We start from the raw sequence: 20275 nt of genomic DNA, 5'->3' as shown, positions 1-20275 counted from the left end.
TTCTGTAGAAGTAATTGCTTGCAACAATTTAACAAATTCAGAATTGATGCTGAATAGATACAGCTGACTGTATTTCCAACCTATGCTTATATGCTGCTAATCCACTGCTAATTTGCACAAGATTTAGTAGCCAAATGGTGTTAACTCACTTCAACATCCTGACCTGACCTTCATTCACAACTCTTCCTTTTCAACATAGTTCAATTCATTGCAAGTTCATAATGAGTCTGAATCTTTCCTTCCTGAGCTCACACACGTGGCCAATGGCTGCATTCACTGAAAAACTGCTTATGCTGCTACAGCTTTAACACTGCACTTGGCTGTCTTTTCCACATTAACTGAAAAATAAGAACACCACCAGCAATGTTATGTTACTCAGGATAACGCTGTTAGGAAAGCACTTCAGAAACAAAGTTTAAGCTTCTACAACTTGCTGGAAAGAGCTGAATTTTGATAGTCTCTTCTTTGATACTACAAGGTTGTCTGTGCCAGGTTATTACATTACCATCTAGAATATACAGCCTTTAATTTAGTTGGCAAATTTATATTCTCCTAGATATACCAGAGTATTTTAGGAATCATGATTACACATTCACATATTCAGGCCCAGTCATTATTGTAAACACTTAAGTTATTAAAGACCCCCACTTTCTCAGAGTATCAAAGTACCCCTGGACAGATAGTCAATACTGATCAGATGATACAGAGAGTATAATTTAAAGACCAAACACTACTGGTATAACTTGTTTATTTGTGCTGTGAGCATCAGTATATATTAGAGACAAAGAAAACATGACTTCCAGGACAAAGAAAAAAAAAACCCTGGAGATTTAAAATTTGCTCAGTATCAATCATGGAGAACCTATACATTATCTGCTGGAATGCTTTCAGCTCAAAAGCTTGGCTTCTACAATTACAGAACACTGAAGAATATAAGATGTTCTGGATCCCAAAAGCCACATACCTAAGGTTAAACTGTCAAAGACCTGAAAAGACATTAGGTGAAATTTATAAACTTGTCTTCTTCTGAGACAGATTGATCTTATCCCCAAGGCTCAGGGCCATTCCCTGTAAGAAAAAGGAAGACAACAATCATGACACAAATACTGCACTTGAAAATAACTTTATCTCATCTATATTAAATGGAAGTTCCATATACAGAAATGCATTAAGTCAATGGCATAGAAATTTCTAGCTGCTCACTTCTTTGTACATTTCACAGTGCTCACTTCCTTATCACTAGGTAAAGGTTAGGTCTACATATATTATTGATACAATGAAACTTAATTGAGCTGGCAACATTTGCATGTGTTATCAACACGAAAAGCTGAAGAATTTAACCAATTTTAACCTTTTGACCTCCCACCAACTGAAAGAGGACTGCCAGCAGAGAAATTACAACTGCCTGTCCAGTTATTGAAATTCAACTGTTGACAGTCCCAGTGCTTGATACCAGCACACTCAGTGCACCACAGCTATGGAAAATAATTTAATCACAGAGCTAGACTAATATTGCACAGAAACTGAAGAACCATCAAAAGAAACTGCATGAATAAATCTACATATTCTATAGCACAATGATTTCAAGATGAACCTATGCTGGCATATGTAATTGAACGCAGTCTTATGTAAAAATGGCACTGCAACATATCAGAAACTTTATTTTAAACTAGTCCAAAATCTTTATAGTGACATCACATAAACTAAATGTTTTCTTTGAATATAACTCTCAGGTACTCTTTTATTGTACACTGTTTAAAATATTTCTATTGTACACTGGTGCTTTTGCTTTATTTATTCCAAATCCTGGTCTTTTTTTTTTTTTTTAGTTGGGAGGTAGAAATCCTAAAATCCAAAGCAGACTCATATATCTACAGAAAATACTCCTACTAAAAACCCTGGGGTTTTGTTTTGTTGTTTTTAAAAAGAATCAGTAAATAGCAATTACATGCATAAAATTTCCTTGTTGTGTGACACTGAAATGTGCAATTTGGGAGGAAAAACATCCTGGAACCCCTGGGGCATATTTGATCTTTCTTTAAAAGCAAATAAAATAGAACATCTTAATCGCAGCACTATGGACAAAACTGGGAAATCTTGGCACAAAGGCCTGTTTGGTGTAACACAGCAGGAGAAAAGACTGTAAGAAATGTGTCAATGTTTAGGAGTGCTGGGCACGTTGCTGTAAGAAGGGTGAGGATGGCAAGGGCCATTACCTGGCTCTTGGCCCGGATCCGTATGTGCCCCGTGACAGGCGCCTCCGGCCCCAGGTGAATCGGCTTCTCGATGCTCACGTTGGCCAGCGCGTCCTCCCCGAATATGGAACGGGCGTACAGATTGGCTGCCATGAAGCCACAGTAGCCTGAAAGTGCCTGGGGAAAGTACATGGCAACTCTTAAAAGACCAAAATCCTCTAAACATGGTTTAGCTCACCCTAAGTTCGCTAGGCAGTTATCAGTGTATCACCTTTAAACTTCTTTCATGTGCAATGCTTTGTAACATGTGGGAATCACACACTGGGAAATAGTGGGGGCCTTTTTCTACAATTCATATTGGGAATGATGCAGTCTACAGAATTCATCAAGACAAGGCAGGAGAGCATTTTATGGCTTGTTTTAACCAACAGCAAAATGGCAAAGAAGCTAAAGAGCTACTATACTTAATTTGGCTATTGTACATTTAATATCTAATATTATACATGCTATACCTTAACAGCAAGTAGCTATTCTATATATTTATTTTGCTTTACAACAAAAAGGCTAACTGGCAAAAGAAAGGTAAATTTTGTCAGAGAAGGAAGAAATATGGACTCACTAAAAAAACCCCTTTATGTAAACAGATGGTCCCATCAAATCTATGCTACAGTTCAGCTACAATGAATCAAGAGACATTCTGATTTCCCAACTTGGGACAACAGAGAATTTTAGTAACATTTATCTGCTTTTACTCATTTCAAAATAAAAACTTTGAGGTATATGTACTATTTCATATTGTAAGCAGGCATTTCTAAGAATATTAACAACAAATGTTGAACAAATTAAATAATAAAGCATAAGAACTAAAAAAGGTATCTAAAACTCCAAGAAATAGCTCACCTTCTCTGGAGTCAGGCATTTCATGTTGGTTGACTTCAGTATGTGCTGTAAGTACTCATTTAAATCAATGATATTTGTATTCACTGTTACCTTCAAGAAGGGAAAAAAAACCCAATTACTTTAATTAGCACCTCAGGTATGTCTGAAATCTCTTCTTGAGGGCTCCATAATGGAGATCACTTCTGCATTCCTCCTTGAGGAGCAGCACACTCAGTAAGCTGGATGGACATCCCACTATGTGGTGGCATCATAGGAAGTCTTTCCCTCCCACCATCCACTTGGTAAGATGGAGAATTTCATGCTATTACCATGGTTTCTAAAATCTACTGGGTGAATATGATACTTGTTGAACATCTAGATTCTCTACAGCAAACAGTGGATTTCTTGTCTGAATACAGTTTACACATTGTGAGAACACGAAAAAGCAATACCTAGTCCAAAGTTTGCTATTAACCATTGATAAAGATTCCTTTCATCTTCCCTTCTAGCAACAAAGCTCTCTGAGCTGCCCTGGCTTTATCATATTGCATATTATGTGCCTTGTTTAAATTGTTTTTTAACACATCTCTTAGAAGGAGTTTACAAACTGCTAAGGCTTCATATATCATGTAGTACAATATATTGTGCACAAGTTGCCTCTGAGACATTTAAATCTAGCCTCGAGTAAGGCTACACTACATGTAAAATCTTTCTCATTCTGGTTTAATGTTTGTTCTCTATTCTTATATGACATTATCTCCCTTAAACTCTTTTTTTTAGGTTTGGGGACCCTCAGTTAATATGTAGTGCACCTACTGTCTTGTTGGTCTTACACAGAGCCCAGAACTTTATGCTACAGCTGTACTGCAAAGTAGCGAAGTGAAAGAAAGATGTTCCTGTCCCCTGGTAGGGCGCTGGATTAAACAACCTTTAAAAGGTCCCTTGCAACCCATGAGACAATGGGATTAAGAACTGGAGAGGCTGAGCAGCATGAGTAATTCTGCAGCTTCAGCATAAACTTATACTTGCTGCCATCTCACCTTTGAGCCAAAATATACAGCAATCACCAGTCAGTTTGGACAGCTTCCATACAGGAGGTAAAGCTCAATGCACACAACCTCTTTTGCAAGCCAAAACCCCAGTTATTGCATTGCTAAGCTTGTGAAACTGATAAGATAGCTGTAAGAGAATAAGCCACGCGAGGCAAACATCCAATGAGGATGTTGAATGAGGTTTATGTGGCAATAGATAATGCTGCTGTAATGAGCTGCTGTAGAACAAGAGACAGAATTGTATCTCATAAACAAAGTAACACACAAACAAAAAAAAAACTAACTTTGTTTTCCCACTCAAATTCTGCCCACATCTGTCTGAACTCGGCATCTGTACAAGAAGCAGGCTGGATGTAATCCATGATGTCAATGTGAATATCACTGAGAACCACACAGTTTCTGTCACTGGCTGCTCCAGAGACATCATACACTGCAAGAGAACACACACATTTTTCAATGTTGCAAAAAGTGAATTTGCACTTTATAACTGTGCTGAGTTACCACCTGCCAGTTAACAACAGTCAACCCTTGCTCAATCTCATGCTGACAATCATCCTAAAGGTAGCACATGCTATGATGGTTTTAAGTAACAGTAATAAAGATTTTTTTTTAATCATCATAAAATATTCTTACATTGTAATTTAATTTCTTCTCCCAATATGAAGAGTTTTACTTATTTCTGAGCTCATTAAGTAGTTAAAAATGCAACACATTCATGTTAATTTTGCACACTGAATGGTTTACTTACCAACATTACCAAAAATGATTCCATTTTCTGTTGAAGCGACTTTGACGTTGGCTTTAATGTTTGCAAAATCATGTGGAGCAAGTGTCAGAGGAGATGGTTTTTCCACAAGTTTCAAGTCACCTGTATAAAGAAATTGGGAGATGTGGATCAGGGAACGTCAGCAGTACACACAATGAGCTTAGCCTTTGGAACAGCAGCTTTTTATTTTCTCATCATTCAATCTTTGAATTTACAGAGCTGCACTAAACACCACCATAAAGATATTAGTTGATTTAGAATTGGTTGTTCTTTTTCTATATAGTTTTCTAATTGCAAGATAAATTACACTGCATATAAATTTCAGTTAAAATATTGCTGTGTTCATCCAAACCCCATTGAAAACAAACGCAAATACTGAATTAAATGGGGTTTGGATGGAGTTTAGTATTAATTTTTAACAAGGAAATGGTTAATTCTATGTTGTATTTTAATCACTGACATCATAATAAGGCCTAACCCTACAGTCAAGTGCCTCAAACCCAAAGTACAATGTCCAGCACTACAGGCACTAAACTATTTATAAACAGGTCAAAGTATCCCCTTGATTCTGAATATAATTGCTCCAAGGAAACACTAAGGGATGCATTTTTACTAATCCTTCAGTAAGCAATTGGAAAGACTCCTTAGTTCTATTAAAATTTGAGAACACAGCATGAACAGCATGAGCTCTACAACATGGAGTGATGCCTCAAGTCAGCTTTTGCAGTACATCAGCTGGGAAATACAGAATTCCACTTTACTGAGCTGACAAATAGTAAAATGCAACCTATTAAATAATGCATCCATTTGATTTATTTCCATCATTAGTCTCATCAAATGATTTACAAAATTTTAAGAGAAAGGTTATGCCCCTCCAGTCGTATTTAGAATAGTGAAAAGTATGTAACATGAGTTGTCCTTCCATATTGTAAGTGTATTTCAGCTCCTGACTGCTAAAGCAGAAGACAGCTAATAAAAAACTGGTTACTGTTCTTGAATTATCTGCCCCAGTGACTCCTCTAAGAGAAGTTAATGAAGCCTCAGTATTGTGCAAGCAAGACTCTGGTACAGCTCTTGGTACAGGGAATGGTTTCAGTTGAGTGAATGCAGTATTTAGGTACTTCAGGCTGAGTGCAAAAACCACCTAGGGCAGATGGCTTTCTGCGCCATATCAGTTGGGATTTTGACCTATTTTTATTTTTCCATCTATGGCAGCAACACAATGAAAAATAAGTACATCAAAACACCTTTTATTTCAGGAAAAAAGGAGAGGGGGAAATAGAACCCTATGTTTTTAGTGATAAAATCTGACTAAGGTTTATACCATCAGATTGCATTATCAGTGTCAGTACATACAAAACTTCCAACAAATATTTTAAAAAGAATATTTTTAAAGGCATTCAAAATGGCAACTAACTTGCATCACTCTGGAGGCGTTTCAGGAATTCCTTACAGCAGGGTGATGCCCAGTTCCCAAAACCCCAGAGCTGCTCTGTTTGCAGTAGCCCAGGCTCCTTACCCAGCGTGGCCAGCTCCAGGGTGCAGTTCTGCAGGGTGTCACTGGTCTGGTTGACCACGAGCACATCCAGCACAATGTCGTACTGATTGACGTGGACATAGGCTTCTGCATACACGGGGTCTGAGAAACCTGTCAGCTGCGTAACCTGGGACACAAGCCAAGGCATTCAGCTTCTCAGAAACCACTTTAAAACAGAATCACTCAATGACAAAAAATGAAAATAAAGTACACTTAAATTGATTATTCTTTAATATGGGCCTCCAAAACAAGTAGCCTTCCTTCACATGTCCCCCTGCATGCACACTACAATTATGAACCCTCTCCAGACGAAATGTATTCTGAACTAATAAGTTCCTAAAATATGAATTGTAATGCCATTTGTTCTTAAAATATCAGCAAGACAAAGAAATACTGATTCAAAATTAAAAGGTAATTTTAAATATCAAAAAGAATTTCAAAGTCTGGGCCTTTAATTCTTTAACTAATGAATTACTCAAGTGATTTCTTCTCTTTAAACCTCCTCAGCAGGGTCTGCTAATGTGCAGATAAAAATGGAATAAAGTGTAAAATAAGGATGGCATTGCAATTGGCAATGGGATACCGCAGCCAAAGAAAGGTGTTCTTAATCACTTCTGGCATCCTTGCTCCCTTCCCTGTGAACTTTATTGGGATCTTCAAACCACTAAACCCTAATTTCTTCTCCACATTCCACCACCAGCTCAGCACTCTCTAAGCCTCCTTCTTGTTCTTCCTCTCCCCATTTGAGAAGGTAACAACTACAAGCACGAGTGCTCTTCTTTTTCTCCTGATCCCAGCCAGGATACACGTCAGTCTTCCCAATCAACCAGCATAGTCTGGTTCATCAGCTCCAGTCTGGAATTCCCAATAAAGCACTGATTTCCCACTACCTTATTAAGTTTGGAAGCAAGAGGATCAGCAGCTTCTTTCCTCTGTGTGTTTCCCATTGCTGCAAGAAGGCTAAGCTGGAACTGGTCTTCTTTTGAGCTCATTTCATTTTTAGCAGTAAGCTGCATGAAGGAAATGGGATCATCTGGCTGAATTGTCACATTCCTCTTCTCAGATTCTTTCTGCAGGAAGAGAATAATTCAAGAATTCACAATGAAATCCATTACTTAGTAAAGAAAAACAGTCAAATAGTGGCTGACCTACACGGACTCCAATGGTGACATTTCTGGGACCAGCCTGGATGTGAACATCTGTAAAAACTCCAAGTGCTTATGGTTACACACTTAAAACAGCTCACCTTCTGGGAAAGTTTCTCCTCTTCTAGCTTGGCTGACAGCATGTGAGAGAGGGACTGCCTGCATTCTTTGTTGAAAATGTCGTTCATGAGAGGAGAACATTCTGACAGGACTTTCAGACACAATGAAATACGATCCACATCATCATCTGTAATTGGCTTCTTGGGAAGAGAAGACTTTCCCAGGTGGAGAATAGTGGCCATCAGCAGCATAGCTTCAGCATTAAAGGACTGAGAAGGAGCACAAAGAGAATGGAAGAAGGTTATTGCATTTTCCACAGCTTTAAAGAAATGTTGACTTCTAACTTATTTAAAAAGGATGTGTATTAATCAAATCATAACACCTCTGAACAGATTACTTAGGTTTTTTTGCATCTGTTTAAAAGAAAAGAAGCAACAAGCAGCTCTTCCCTGAATGTGAAAACACATGAGATGACTCACATTTTGTTTCTTCTTTTCCTGAACTAGGGACATATAACGTAGAGCAATCTTGGTTAAAGTTGTGGCAAGGGAAGCTGCAACAAAGAAATCTCCATCCAGCAAGAATCCTCGTAAGGGAGGTCTGCAAAGACAAATGATCCTCAGTAAACTACTTTTGGATGACAATCTTCAGCCTACTTCTCTTGATACCTTAACTTTCATACTGTACAAGCAAAACAACCTTGAAACATCTCACAAGGTTGGGTTTTTTCCTTCTCAAAGTAATTTTCCAGACACAGAGGTTTTCACAAGTCCACATGGGCCAGGAAGAGAGAGGTGTAGGAGTGCAAGGTGATATAAAGAGAAGCAAATATTTTAATTTAAAGGCAGTATCTCTGTATCCAACTAAAACTGTGAGAGAGCTTTATATGTAAAAAAATCAACTAGAATTTAGGATATAATAATTAATAAAGTTCTCAATTATACAGTAACCTTTGTTTACAATCCTAAACAACTGAGCAACTTCCTACTGGATACTATTTAGCTGGGATAATACCTTAAAACAGGAAATCGCCTCAACCACTGAACTCTGCATGTATGAGAGATAACACCATTCAAATAAAAAAAATGATAAAAAATTAACCAAGTCATTCCTGGCCAGGCAGGAAATCACAAATACCTGTCTTCTTCCTTTTTGGCAGGTCGGGAACTGCTAAGAGCACTTTGTGTTGCATAAGTGCCCATCTCTGTTACTAATTTTTGGGCTGGACCCACAGACACCTCTTCTTCAGGTTTGAGCTCACCAGCTTCTTTCTTGATTTCAGATTCTACTATTGGGATCTAGAAATGAGCAGGAAACAACTGTTACAATTAAAATAGAAGATATGGGGGTTTTTTCTGCAGGTTTTAATAAAAATTATCTGCATTACTAAAGTTTTTATAAGCAAAAGGACAGCTACAGTGCAACAGTTGGGGGAGAATTTGAGGAGCTAAACAGATACTGAAATATATACAGAAGCTTCCTATACATGCAATAAAGCTCTCAGTGATGAATTTGATTTTGTCAGAGAAGTGTTTCTCTCTGAACAACCCAGACTTAAAGCACTTTTTCTTTGTTACTGGATATAATTAAATCATATCTTAAAGTTGCCATAATTTTCCAAAATAAGGAATTTCCCAACTCTTCTCTTAACAGATATCACTTATTCTCAGCTCAAGCATGCCACTTGAAAAAAATGAATAATGAATGTAAATAATGACTGCTTTTTACTTAAGATTTCCTGTGCATGTGCCATTGCACACCACAAGTCCTCAAAACACTGTTGCATCTTACTTGAACTTTCTACAACACCTTTTTCTTAGAAAACCCACTGCATAATGGCAGGAAAAACCACAAAGAGCAAGTAAACACAAAAACCCCAAAACACACACACCTCTCCGAGGGATCTGCGAACCTCTGTCATCACACTCTGTATATCCTCCTTCGTGCTGCAATATTCTCCAAGGATCCATAATGCTCCTCGATAAATCCTAAGACAAGAACAGTAATTTAAATCATGCTCTCGTGATATACTCAAACTATACCACGGAAAGTGATTTATAGTCAGGTAGTAAAGGCCAATCTTGACAAATTCAAAAAGAACACAACTGACAAAAGCAGACTAAATCAAAGCAATTATCCTTTCAGCCTCAATAAACTCATTAACAAGTACATTAAATTAGATATACTCTCTGCTACATATACTTTCCATCTGTGTTAATCTGACATAAAATTAAATTTCATTGTGATTGTAATGAAATACTCTACTGCATGTAAGTAAAGTCAGCTCTAAATTCTCCATTTAACTGAAACAAACTAATTTTTCTATTATACAGGAGAAAATGAAAAATCAGAACAAGAATGAAGATTAGGAAAATAATAGCAAAACTTCAGATTTTTTTTTCTCCCCATTTAGTGAGATTACAATGGAGATGGGATTCAGAGTTTTCTGTGGCTTAGGAGAATGACAGAGAGCTCTTCTGATACAGAGAAATTGACTCATAGGACTTAACCTTTATAGATCTATAGCAAGCAAAGTTTTTAGAGCCCTGAAAGGTACTAAAACAGCTTTATAGTTTGTAAGGCTCAGTCTCTGTTAGATTAGGTTTTCTAATAAATGTACAGTATTTCCAGTGGCCTACAAGTGCAAACTTCTTTAGGAGTTCTGTTTTAACAAATATATTACTTTATGTTTGGCCTTCATCAACAAGGCTATTTCCTAGCCAGTGGAATCACAATTATCAACTGCATTATAGAAATTTAAATTGAATTTATTTTCTGTATTCAATGTAACCCAATTTATCTCTTGTACAAGCAGGCAAGAAGAAAGCTGTACCTAAAAATCCTCTAACCCAAAATATCTCAGCTTCAGTCACTCTCTGTGTGGGTCACGTGGATTTTGGTACATATTTAAGGACAATATACATTCAATGCAAGTGAGCCACAGGTGCTCCAAAGTCTGTTTGATATCATATTCTGGACTCACTTGACAGATTTAATAGAGTGAAAGACTTCAAGCATCTTCTCAACAATAAGAGGTCTGAGGTTATCAAATCTCTGGATCGCTTCCCGCACAAACTCCAGGACATCAGCAGCTGCTGCTTCATTGTTATCACTCAGGAACTCCATCAACTGCCACAGAAGGGTGAACATCAGCACAAACAGCAGCACAGAGAAGTTTGTACAATAATACCTCCCTTCTATGTTTAGAAAAATTAAACTCCTGATGTATCTCCAATGAAAAAAAGTCAAACAACCCTTAAGTACATTTCCAACAAGTACCAATTATCATATTCCCAAACTGTTTTTCTAGTGATACAAGTTATTGCACTTTTAAAGGCCCTCCTCAGCTCATGTTCTTCAAAAACATATAAAAATAATCTCAGAAGACAAATAATTACAGCACCAAAAGTCCTATGTTTCTCTAGGAATTAAAAACGGTATTACTATTAGGAACACTATTAGGAACACTATTAGGAACAGCTCAGCTTCAGCAATTGTGCAGGTGTTGGGTATAACATATTTACTGAGAGAACAATGAAGTATGTGCATACCACTGGAATAACATTTGCAGCCATGTCTGGGAAGCGAACACTGCAGGAGTGCAGTGTCCGAACCAGGAGCTGTCTGTACTTGTCTGTATCTTCATGCTCCGTCACATTATTCGTTTTTATCACTTCCTTCTTCAGAACAATCACAAGCTGCAGAGAAGATCAAATCAAGTTTTTTAAAAAGTGACATTTTTTAAAAGAAAGATGTGTAATGAATCAAAAGTACATATCATTTACCTCCTCCACATTTCTTGAAGACACAAGATCCAGAGCCAGCTGAAGGGTTTTCTTGCGAACTTCTAGATCTGGGGTACTCAACACTCTGAGGATGTCCATAACTAGATCCTGAAACAATAACAAAGTAAAGTATTTTGCCATTTTAAATTACTTCCTCTTCATACAATTCTAATTTTCAGTCCTCAAAGATTTTCAAAGCCCTTCTGGATACATAATACATGACCTACGGGCAAGCAAGCAACAGGCATTAGAACTTCTCAGTGTTCATTTAATGCATTCTGCATTTACATAGAAGTCTCTTATGCAGCTACACCATAAAACCTCACAACCAGGGCAGCATTCGTCATTGTTAATTCTTATAAAAATATATATAATTCTTAATTTAAAAAATTATAAAATAAATAACAGAAATAAAAAATATAATTCTTAATAAAATCAGCCAAGTCATAAGCATAAAAGTCCATCCAATATGTTTTTACCAAAAACACACCAACAGGAAATTGAACCTTCAGATGTTCTTTTGTCCATACATTGCAAAAACCTGGAAGCTTTGTTAATGAAGGCTTTTCTTTCCTAAGGCTTACCGGAAAAGAGACAGCTCACGTACCTGCAACACTCGCTCATGGGAGGGATGCTCCTTTAACTCAACCAACCGATCCAAGACAATCAGTTTCACATTATTATCACTTTCTTTAATGATCAAATCTATGTAGCATTGGGCAGCAGCCTAAAATTAAAAGGATCAAAACCATTTTTTTAGTCATGAAGAGGAGAAAGAAAATTTCTGAAACTGAGGAAAAGACTCCTTCTATTTTACTATTAAAGCAGCTACTCAGAGTTGGCATAGAATTAACCTGATAAACAGACTTTAATATTTTTTGTCCACCATGTTACAAAAATCATACATGAGGGCTCACAATGCCATCAGCTTACAGTACACAGACTTGATTTCAAATTCAAAGAAAGACGTAAGATAGGTTATCTGACATGCTTTGGGTCAGCTGTGAAATATGCAACAGGTCATGAAAACCAACTTAAAAGAGTTGGCAGAGTGAGCCCATCTAGATTAGGTTTTAATGACAGCTTCTATGTACAGTGTGTCTACTCAACAAAAATGAGTATGCCAAACCAAGAATGTTGGAATTCATACTCCCCTCGACCTGTGGAAACTACTATTTACAATGCTGTAAATCTATGCATAACCTATCTTTTAAATTTCCATACAAATTCAAAATTTCTAAGTGGTCTTAAATAAGCAGCTGTACAAATACAAAACTAAGAACCCCAGGTCAATCAGTAATCAACATGAGCTTCACTGCTTTATGCTTCTACCCTGGTCTGAAATGAGTATTCATGAGTAAGAAACTTCACCCAGTCTCTGAAATCTTCAGCTGTATTCTGCTTTGCTAACTCAGCCAAGTAGATTGTAGGTTGGTCCAACAGTCTGCACAGTATTCAAGCTTGTCCCCTACCAAAGTGACATGAAATCCTCCAGGTCTGCTCGTTTTTTGTGACCAGTTCCAAGAGATACTTTAAGATAGTGTTCCACATGAGAAGCGTTGCATGTTACTAAAGTCTTCACTCACTCCTAAGCATCAATGTGCAGCACGCAGAGTTCATTTCAGAGCACTAGAAGCTACTGAAGAGCTGCAAACATCACTTTCATACCTTGATTGCTGTGGGTGCACTGGAGAGTGTAACCAGAGTACCTGCAGCCTCATACTTCACTGCAGGGCTGGAGGACTGCAGCAGGTTGTAGATGCAGCGAATGAAGCGAGCTCTCTCTGATGGATTTGCGTGACAGACCTTGAGAAAAGAATGATCCACAGTTGGCACACAAAGTAAGGAGCAATCCTACAGCTCACCTGCTCCACTGTCTTACAGAGAGGAGAAAACTGACCAAAAGGTGACAAGCCTTCCTGGTGACAGGAAATGTCATTCACAGCAATAAAAATCTAATTACAATAGCTCTTCAAAAGCTGTTCTCAATGACTCTGAGCAATGCTATAGGGTCTTAAAATCTCCCATCAAAAACAAGGGCAGAGCCTCTAACAGTGTCTGTAAGAGATGCCCTGCTCATGACCATGAAGACCACTCTGATAATACAGTCCCCATCACAGCAAATCTGGTGAGACTTATTGCTCTATACAGTGCACACTTCAGCTCTTTATCATTTCAAGAAACAAATTTTATTCAGCTGCATTAAGCAATGACATATTCCTGACATGGACAAGAAGCCAGCTAAATCCCTTTTCCAGCAACATTTTAGCCTTTTAAAAACAATCTAATATAATTCTGTAAATTAACATGTGCATTTACTTCAAATGTGCCACAGCATTTCCCTTTTACCTTGTAAATCAGTTCAACAATAACCAACTGCAGTATGTCACCAAAGGTCTGCACTTGGTCAATACAGGTACTCAAATAATCCAAAGCTCGATCCTACACAAACAGAAGAGAAATTATTTTTACATTATTCAGAGTTTGCTCATTTAATTGAACTTTAAATCAAAACACATTCTAGAAATCTAAATACAAAACAGCCTTTATGCGACACTTCAACAATTTAGGAAAACATTGTAGACCTAAAGAGCAAAATAATCATCCTGTCTATAGAGGGCAAAAAGAGAGACAAACTAATGGTATTTAGTTTGTAAAAAATCATTGATTTACTAATCAATGACTAGTAAAAAACAAAAGGTAATTGCCTGTAGAACAAGTAATCTAAAACACTAAACAGAAACTGCCATTTCTTTCTCACATAATTACGAAAGCTTTAGAACAGCAGATAGTGGAGTGCTTCTCAGTGTGGTAATTCTCCTATTTTTCACCAGACAGAGTAGTTCTCCTTTAAAATAAAGAGAGCACTAAAGACCTACATTATCAGTACCAGATATCCCACAAAAACATTAACACTAGCATACATGGAATTTTTAATGAATACAAGTAGTTTATACTACCAGTGAACTACTGGCTAGTCACCCGGCATATTTACAATTATGAAGCCAACTGACTCTGAGAGCAGGTATCCTTACCTGATCTGCATGAATTAGCATCATAAATGCATTTCTTTTGCAACTTGCATCTTTCTCATTCACCAAGAAATCATGGATCAGTTCAGGAGCGTCAGGAATAAGATGTTCAAAGTTCCTTTACAAGAAAAAAAAAAGTAATTAAAAGAGCTGCCGGCAAGGAGCAGAACCCAAGGATGCCCATGAGATAGGGAAGAAAGGGCAAACAAACAAAAAAATAAAAATAAAAATTCTAATCTCCAGAGTATGGAGTGATAAACATTTGAGTTCTCAGAAACTGAAGGCAGTCCTGAAGGTGCTGTGCCTGCAGTACCTGTAGATGGTGTATATGGCCAGGACGGCGTTGCGGCGCACGTAGCTGTGCCGGTGCTCCAGGCAGGCGCGGATGGCCGGCATCAGCGGCTCCAGCAGCTCCGCCTCCTTCAGCTTGCACAGGAACCGCAGAGTGGAGCCGCGGATGAACTCGTTTGGGTGCTGCAGATCCTAAAACCAACAGGAAATACATATCTAATGCCAGACTCTCCAGATGAATGCACCTGCCACCTTCTCCCATACTCAGCTTTCCCAACATCCCCAATGACACCTCACTGTTTTTTCAAGAAATGCTTTCCTAAAGCACTGCTGCTCCACCGTATTTAAAAACATGTATTTATGTGCAACAAAACTTACAAAGCCTGTAGGATTTCTTTTTATTGTATTTGTTTTCTCTGATTGCCATGGCTGTGAAAGCTCAGCCTGTGGGCATTCCTGCACATTGGATACAAACTTCTGGTACATATTAACTCATCTGTTTCCAACTCCCAAAGTTGAAGGCCCTTAATGTCTCTAGGAAGATGTTTCCCAAATATGCCACAATAGTGTCCTTTTATGACCCCATGACTTGTCCCAAAATGCATGGAAGATGATAACTGTTACTCCTCAACTTTAATGTTCACTGACAAGTTTTTTTTGTGAAGTTGTACCAGTAAAAGAACACAAAACTCCTCGGTAGTAGGTCTGCTGCCTATCTGCAGTTATCCACCTCTGAGACACAACTGATAGGAAGGAAAAGCTGAGCATAAACAATGTATATATTTATTCAGTAATGCAAAATGATACCCCTTCTATAAAGATCCTAACCAATGAAATAAACAAGAAGCTACCTTTCTGTATGCATCACAGACGAGGATCATTTCCTGCAGGAGCCTGCCATCTGGAGTGGTCTTTGGCACAATCTCCCAAAAGACAAGCAGCAGCTTTTTGATAGTATGGTCTTGGAGAGGCAGCACAAAACGTATGATGGTCATCAGGAGCCCAGGCAGCTTCTCACCATTCAGAATCATAATGATTACTTTCTTCAAGGCCTCTGTCTTCAACTTGACATCTCCTTTTTCTGCAAGGGGAAATGAAGTGAGGAAGGCTGACATGTCACAACTACTTTAACAGGAATATTGATCCTCAGTGTCAGAAGACACAAACTCCTCTGAAGGAGTGAAATACAGCATATCAATAAAATCCAAGCCTTTACTTCTCTTAAAGGATAAGGAGGAAGCAAGAGATATTTAAAAACAAGCATGGAATTCAGACTTAGTCTTGAGATCAATATATTGGAATTGAGAGAGTTCAAATTTCAAGGCTGTTTTAATACTTAAATTTATACCAGGATACTACAGTGTGCCCTGGCTGTGTGCAATGTGTCACACATATACCAGTTACTAACACTGCTGTTTTGGCCAGCACATTCCACAGTGCACTGAGCAACTGACAACACAATTTGTTGCTTATTAAATCAGATTTTGAACAGACTGTGGAGTACACCAGAACACATAAAATAATATATAATATAAAGAAGTTTCTCAAAACACAGCAAACAGAGGAACATACATCTTTCAGAACTCAACAGAAAACAAACATCAAACTGACCAGTATTAGCTTATTAAATGTAAACAACACTCTAGGAAAGGCCCAGTGAGAGAGTAACTCAGATAAGATGGAGTATCCTTCAATCACTACCAATACTTGCCTAGGTCATTTTTTAAGCTGATTTCAGAAGGTGGCTCTGAGTCCATGGGGACGTTGATCAACGTGTAACACACGTTCTCTGCAGCAGTCATGGCTCTTGGTTACAGGACTTCTCTCAAGGGAAGAATTCTTTTCACACAAATTTCAGACAACCTAAAGACCAAGCAAACAAAGCCATGCTAAAGTTAAAAGATTTTATTAACAAACACAAAAAACATTATTATAATTGACTTAATGGCTTGAAGGGATTGCTGGGTTTCTTGAGAAGCCACATGCAAAAGCCTTCTTGCTTTGCTGCTACCCTACAATATTCCCGTGAGCACCACAAAGATGAAGAGCCTGAAACTGCTCAAAGACAAGAGAAGAAGAACAAAATCTTCCCAATATTTTGGGCACAGTCAGGAATAACAGAAGTGGACAGGGCACCTGAATGAAGCCAAATGGATGCAGCAGCTTCTCCCTCCTGGAGTCATTCCCTGATCCCAGCTGTATATATATATATATATGTATATATATTCCACTACCTTCCCTGCTCTCCTGTGCCCCTCCAGGTGAATGACCCAAGCTGCAAAATCAGCTGAAAAACTTCAGAGAAAAAAGAAAAAATGAAAATATACAGTTCTGGACTCAATTAACAAGTTGAATCAGTCTGTGCAGGAAGCTTTGAAGATGAGCATGAGATCCAGCAGAGCAGAAACCAAGGATGGGAGAAAAGACAATGTGATGGAGAGAGAAGCATTTTACCTGCCAGGGATCATTAGATCAGTTCAACTCCACTGTCTCCACTAGACACTAATGAGAAAACCAAGTCTTTTGATGGTGAAAAAGAACAAGAAGGCTAGAGACCTATCGAAGCTGCTGTGTGCCTGGCAGTGCAGGTAATGAAATCTGCGATTAAGCTCAATTCTCATTCTCATGTTTGTTTCTTCCTTATATAATAGACATCTAGGATCAAATCAACCTTTTTATTCTATTTCTTAAGTATTGAAAAATGCTCAAGCTTGAGCTTGCTTGGCTAATGCTGTGACACTACACTGACAAGCACAGCAAAGAAAACTGTTACAGTTTATTATCTTGTACTTTCTACAGAAGTTGTGTCAAAATAAATCAGCTTTTATTGATATTAATTGTCTGGAAGTCTTAGACTCCCTTTTCTCATCAAATGGGCACCCAGAGAACCTCACCCTGAACAGAGAGCAAGGAAGTTGTGCTGAGCTGCCTCTTTCCAGACAAGAAAACAACTCATGTCAATCAGCACCAAAACAACCACTCCCAAAAAATAACTGCAATACAGATTTTTAAGGAAACTCTCCTCTTTACATTATGAATTCTGTGTTTTAAGGCTTAGATCAACCTTGTTGCTCACAAATATCTACACAAACCACTTGTTCATGAAATGACTGGATGTGGCACTCAGTGCCATGCTCTAGTTGACAAAGGTGGTGATCAGTCAAAGGTTGGATCTGATGATCTCAGAGGTCTTTCCCAACTGTTTTCTTGCCTCATAGCAGCTTTTCTGCTTATGTTTCTGCAGCCAGCACCTGCACCTACAAGAACAACTCAGATCATAAAGGAGATCCTTGTGAAAGCAGGGCAGGTATCTTTACTCATACAAAGACCTCAGCTACAGAAATTTCCAAAATCATGGCCAAACATGCCTCTGAAGTGTGATAAATGAGTGCACTTTGGGCTCTGAAAAGCAGCAATGCAAAACAACCCTCCTAAAACACAGAGCTGGGAGCTCTGGCAGGGAGAACCACCATCCAGTTTTCCCCCTTGCAAGGCACAAAGATTTGCAATCAGTTTGGTCGCTGAGAGCCCGCAGGGACACAAACGTAGGTGCTGTTTTAGCTCTCCAGGAACAACGTCTCTGTCATCTGTGGTGAGTCACAGAACGGTTTGGGTCGGAAGGGACCTTAAAGATGAATTCATTCCAACCCCCTGCCATGGGCAGGGACATCAGTCACCAGACCCGGCTGCTCAGAGCCCCATCCAGCCTGGCCCTGCACACTGCCATGGATGGGACATCCAGAGCTTCTCTGGGCAGCCTGTGCCAGAGCCTCGGCTCCCAAGGCAATCGAAAGTTACAGAGTTTGTAGAGCCCAGGAAGACAAAAAGCCACGCCTGCCCGCCACCTACATCCCTGGAGAGCCTTGGGAACGGGGGCCACCTAATGAACCAAAGAATGCACCCTTTTACTGATGCACAACTATAATACGGAGCGTCCAAAACATTTACTAAAAAATCCCGACAAACTTAGAGCGAGCTGAGGGGTATTTCTCCCTTAATGTCCCAGTTCCTACTTCCAGTCCAAACCCGGGCATTTTAAGCAATGAAGCAAAACTTCCCTCCCCGCCCGAGTCCGCCTGCCCTTGCCCGGAGCAAACCCCGCTCCCCGCTGCCCCGGCCGCCCCACAAACCCTCCCACGGCCGCCCCCCACCCCGGGCCCTGCCGGGGGTCACCGGGAAGGTGCCGGCGGGGCCCTGAGGCCTCGGGCCTTGCGGCACCCAGCGGAAAAGCGGCGCCCCCTCCCCAATTTCCCCCGGCCCCGCGATGCCGCCGCGGGCCGGCCGTGCGGCTCCGTACTGGGCGGTGGGGTCGGGCCGGTCCCGGTGCGGAGCTGAGCCCGCGGCGCTGCCGCTCCGGCGATGGCTGACGTGGAGCCACGCCCGCCCCGGCCACATCGCGCGTACGGCGGCCGCAGCGGGACACGCCTCCCGCCAGCGCGAAAGGGGCGGTGCCGCCGCGCGGGGAGAGGCGGAGCCAGGAGGGGCTGCCCCTATGACGTCACGGCCCCGGGGGCAGCGGGGTTTTCCCGCGCCGGGGGATCCGGGAGCCTCGGGATGCGAGAAAACAACAGGAAACGGCGGCCGAAAGCGAGATTAAACCCCCGCACGGATGATGGATGGATGGATGGATGGATGGATGGATGGATGGATGGATGGATGGATGGATGGATGGATGGATGGATGGATGGATGGATGGATGGATGACAACAAAAGGCAATAAAAGGGGGTAGGAAATGGTAAAAATAAATAAGAAAACAAGTAAAAGACCGAAAAAAATTAATTGAGGTAAATTAGTAAGGAAATGGAAAATTGATTACGGGAAATGAATAAAAAAGAGGGTACTTAAATAAGGGAAAAACAAAAGGAGCGAAAACGGGGGATGTAAGCAATTAGAACAACAATAAAAGACAATAAAAGGGGAGTGGGAAATGGTAAAAATAAATAAGAAAACAAATAAATGGGTGGAAAATAAAGTAATTGGGGGAAAACAGTAAGGATCCGGAAAATAGATTATCGGAAATTAATAAAGAAGGAGGTACTTAAATAAATAAGGGAAAAACAAGGGCGGGAAAATGGAAGGGGGTAAAAACAAGGGGAGAGAAAAAAATCAATGGGTGAGAGAAACAAAGGGAGTGAAAAGAACAATGGGAGGTGGAAAAAAAAAAAAAAGAGAGGAAAGCAAGGGGAAGGAAAGGAAGGAAAAAAACCAATGGGGAAAAATAAATAATTAAGGGGGAAACATAAATAAGGGTGAAAAAGTAATTAAGGAGAAAATGAAAATGAGCGAGAGGGGGAATATGAGTAAGGGGGGAAATAAATAGAAAAATAATAGGGAAAAAAAGAGATAAATTTAGGAAAAATAAAAGCAGCTTTTTCTAGTGCATAAAAACCAAATACACAGCCCTGGCATTACTGTTTTGCTATTTTCATGACTGAACTATTTGTATGATTCAATAGAATACTTAGACCCTGTTCAAAACAGCACCATAATTGATTAAGTTTTAATTAATAAATATTAATAAATTATTAAACT

The 20275-nt window shown here is 39.4% G+C and overlaps 1 protein-coding gene across 1 annotated transcript; it reads right to left on the bottom strand.

Moving 5' to 3' along the window:
* Positions 1-731: 731 nt before the first annotated feature.
* Positions 732-19121, bottom strand: COPB1 (COPI coat complex subunit beta 1). Its single transcript, XM_083862741.1, has 22 exons — positions 19040-19121; positions 16454-16605; positions 15594-15823; positions 14765-14934; positions 14455-14569; positions 13769-13861; positions 13088-13225; positions 12027-12146; positions 11420-11527; positions 11186-11332; positions 10618-10763; positions 9526-9622; positions 8772-8932; positions 8114-8234; positions 7676-7903; positions 7320-7499; positions 6412-6556; positions 4875-4994; positions 4411-4556; positions 3096-3185; positions 2217-2372; positions 732-1068 (listed from the first exon to the last, which is right to left on the bottom strand). Exons 2-22 carry the CDS (start codon positions 16542-16544, stop codon positions 1009-1011), a joined length of 2862 nt encoding a protein of 953 aa, XP_083718867.1. The 5' UTR covers positions 16545-16605; positions 19040-19121; the 3' UTR covers positions 732-1008.
* Positions 19122-20275: the final 1154 nt, after the last annotated feature.

This window comes from Zosterops lateralis (assembly GCF_965231275.1).
Source record: "Zosterops lateralis genome assembly, chromosome: 6".
Classification (NCBI taxonomy): Eukaryota; Metazoa; Chordata; class Aves; order Passeriformes; family Zosteropidae; genus Zosterops; species Zosterops lateralis.
The sequence above is the reverse complement of the archived record's forward strand: the minus strand, read 5'-3'. Positions and strand labels throughout refer to the sequence as shown.

Excerpts from the sequence above, each read along its gene's own strand:
- COPB1 (XM_083862741.1), bottom strand. The coding sequence starts at position 16,544 with ATGACTGCTGCAGAGAACGTGTGTTACACGTTGATCAACGTCCCCATG. Across the intron at positions 15,824-16,453 it reads CAGCTTAAAAAATGACCTAG|AAAAAGGAGATGTCAAGTTG; the intron begins GCAAGTATTGGT and ends TTCCCCTTGCAG. Across the intron at positions 14,935-15,593 it reads TCTGTGATGCATACAGAAAG|GATCTGCAGCACCCAAACGA; the intron begins GTAGCTTCTTGT and ends TGTTGGTTTTAG.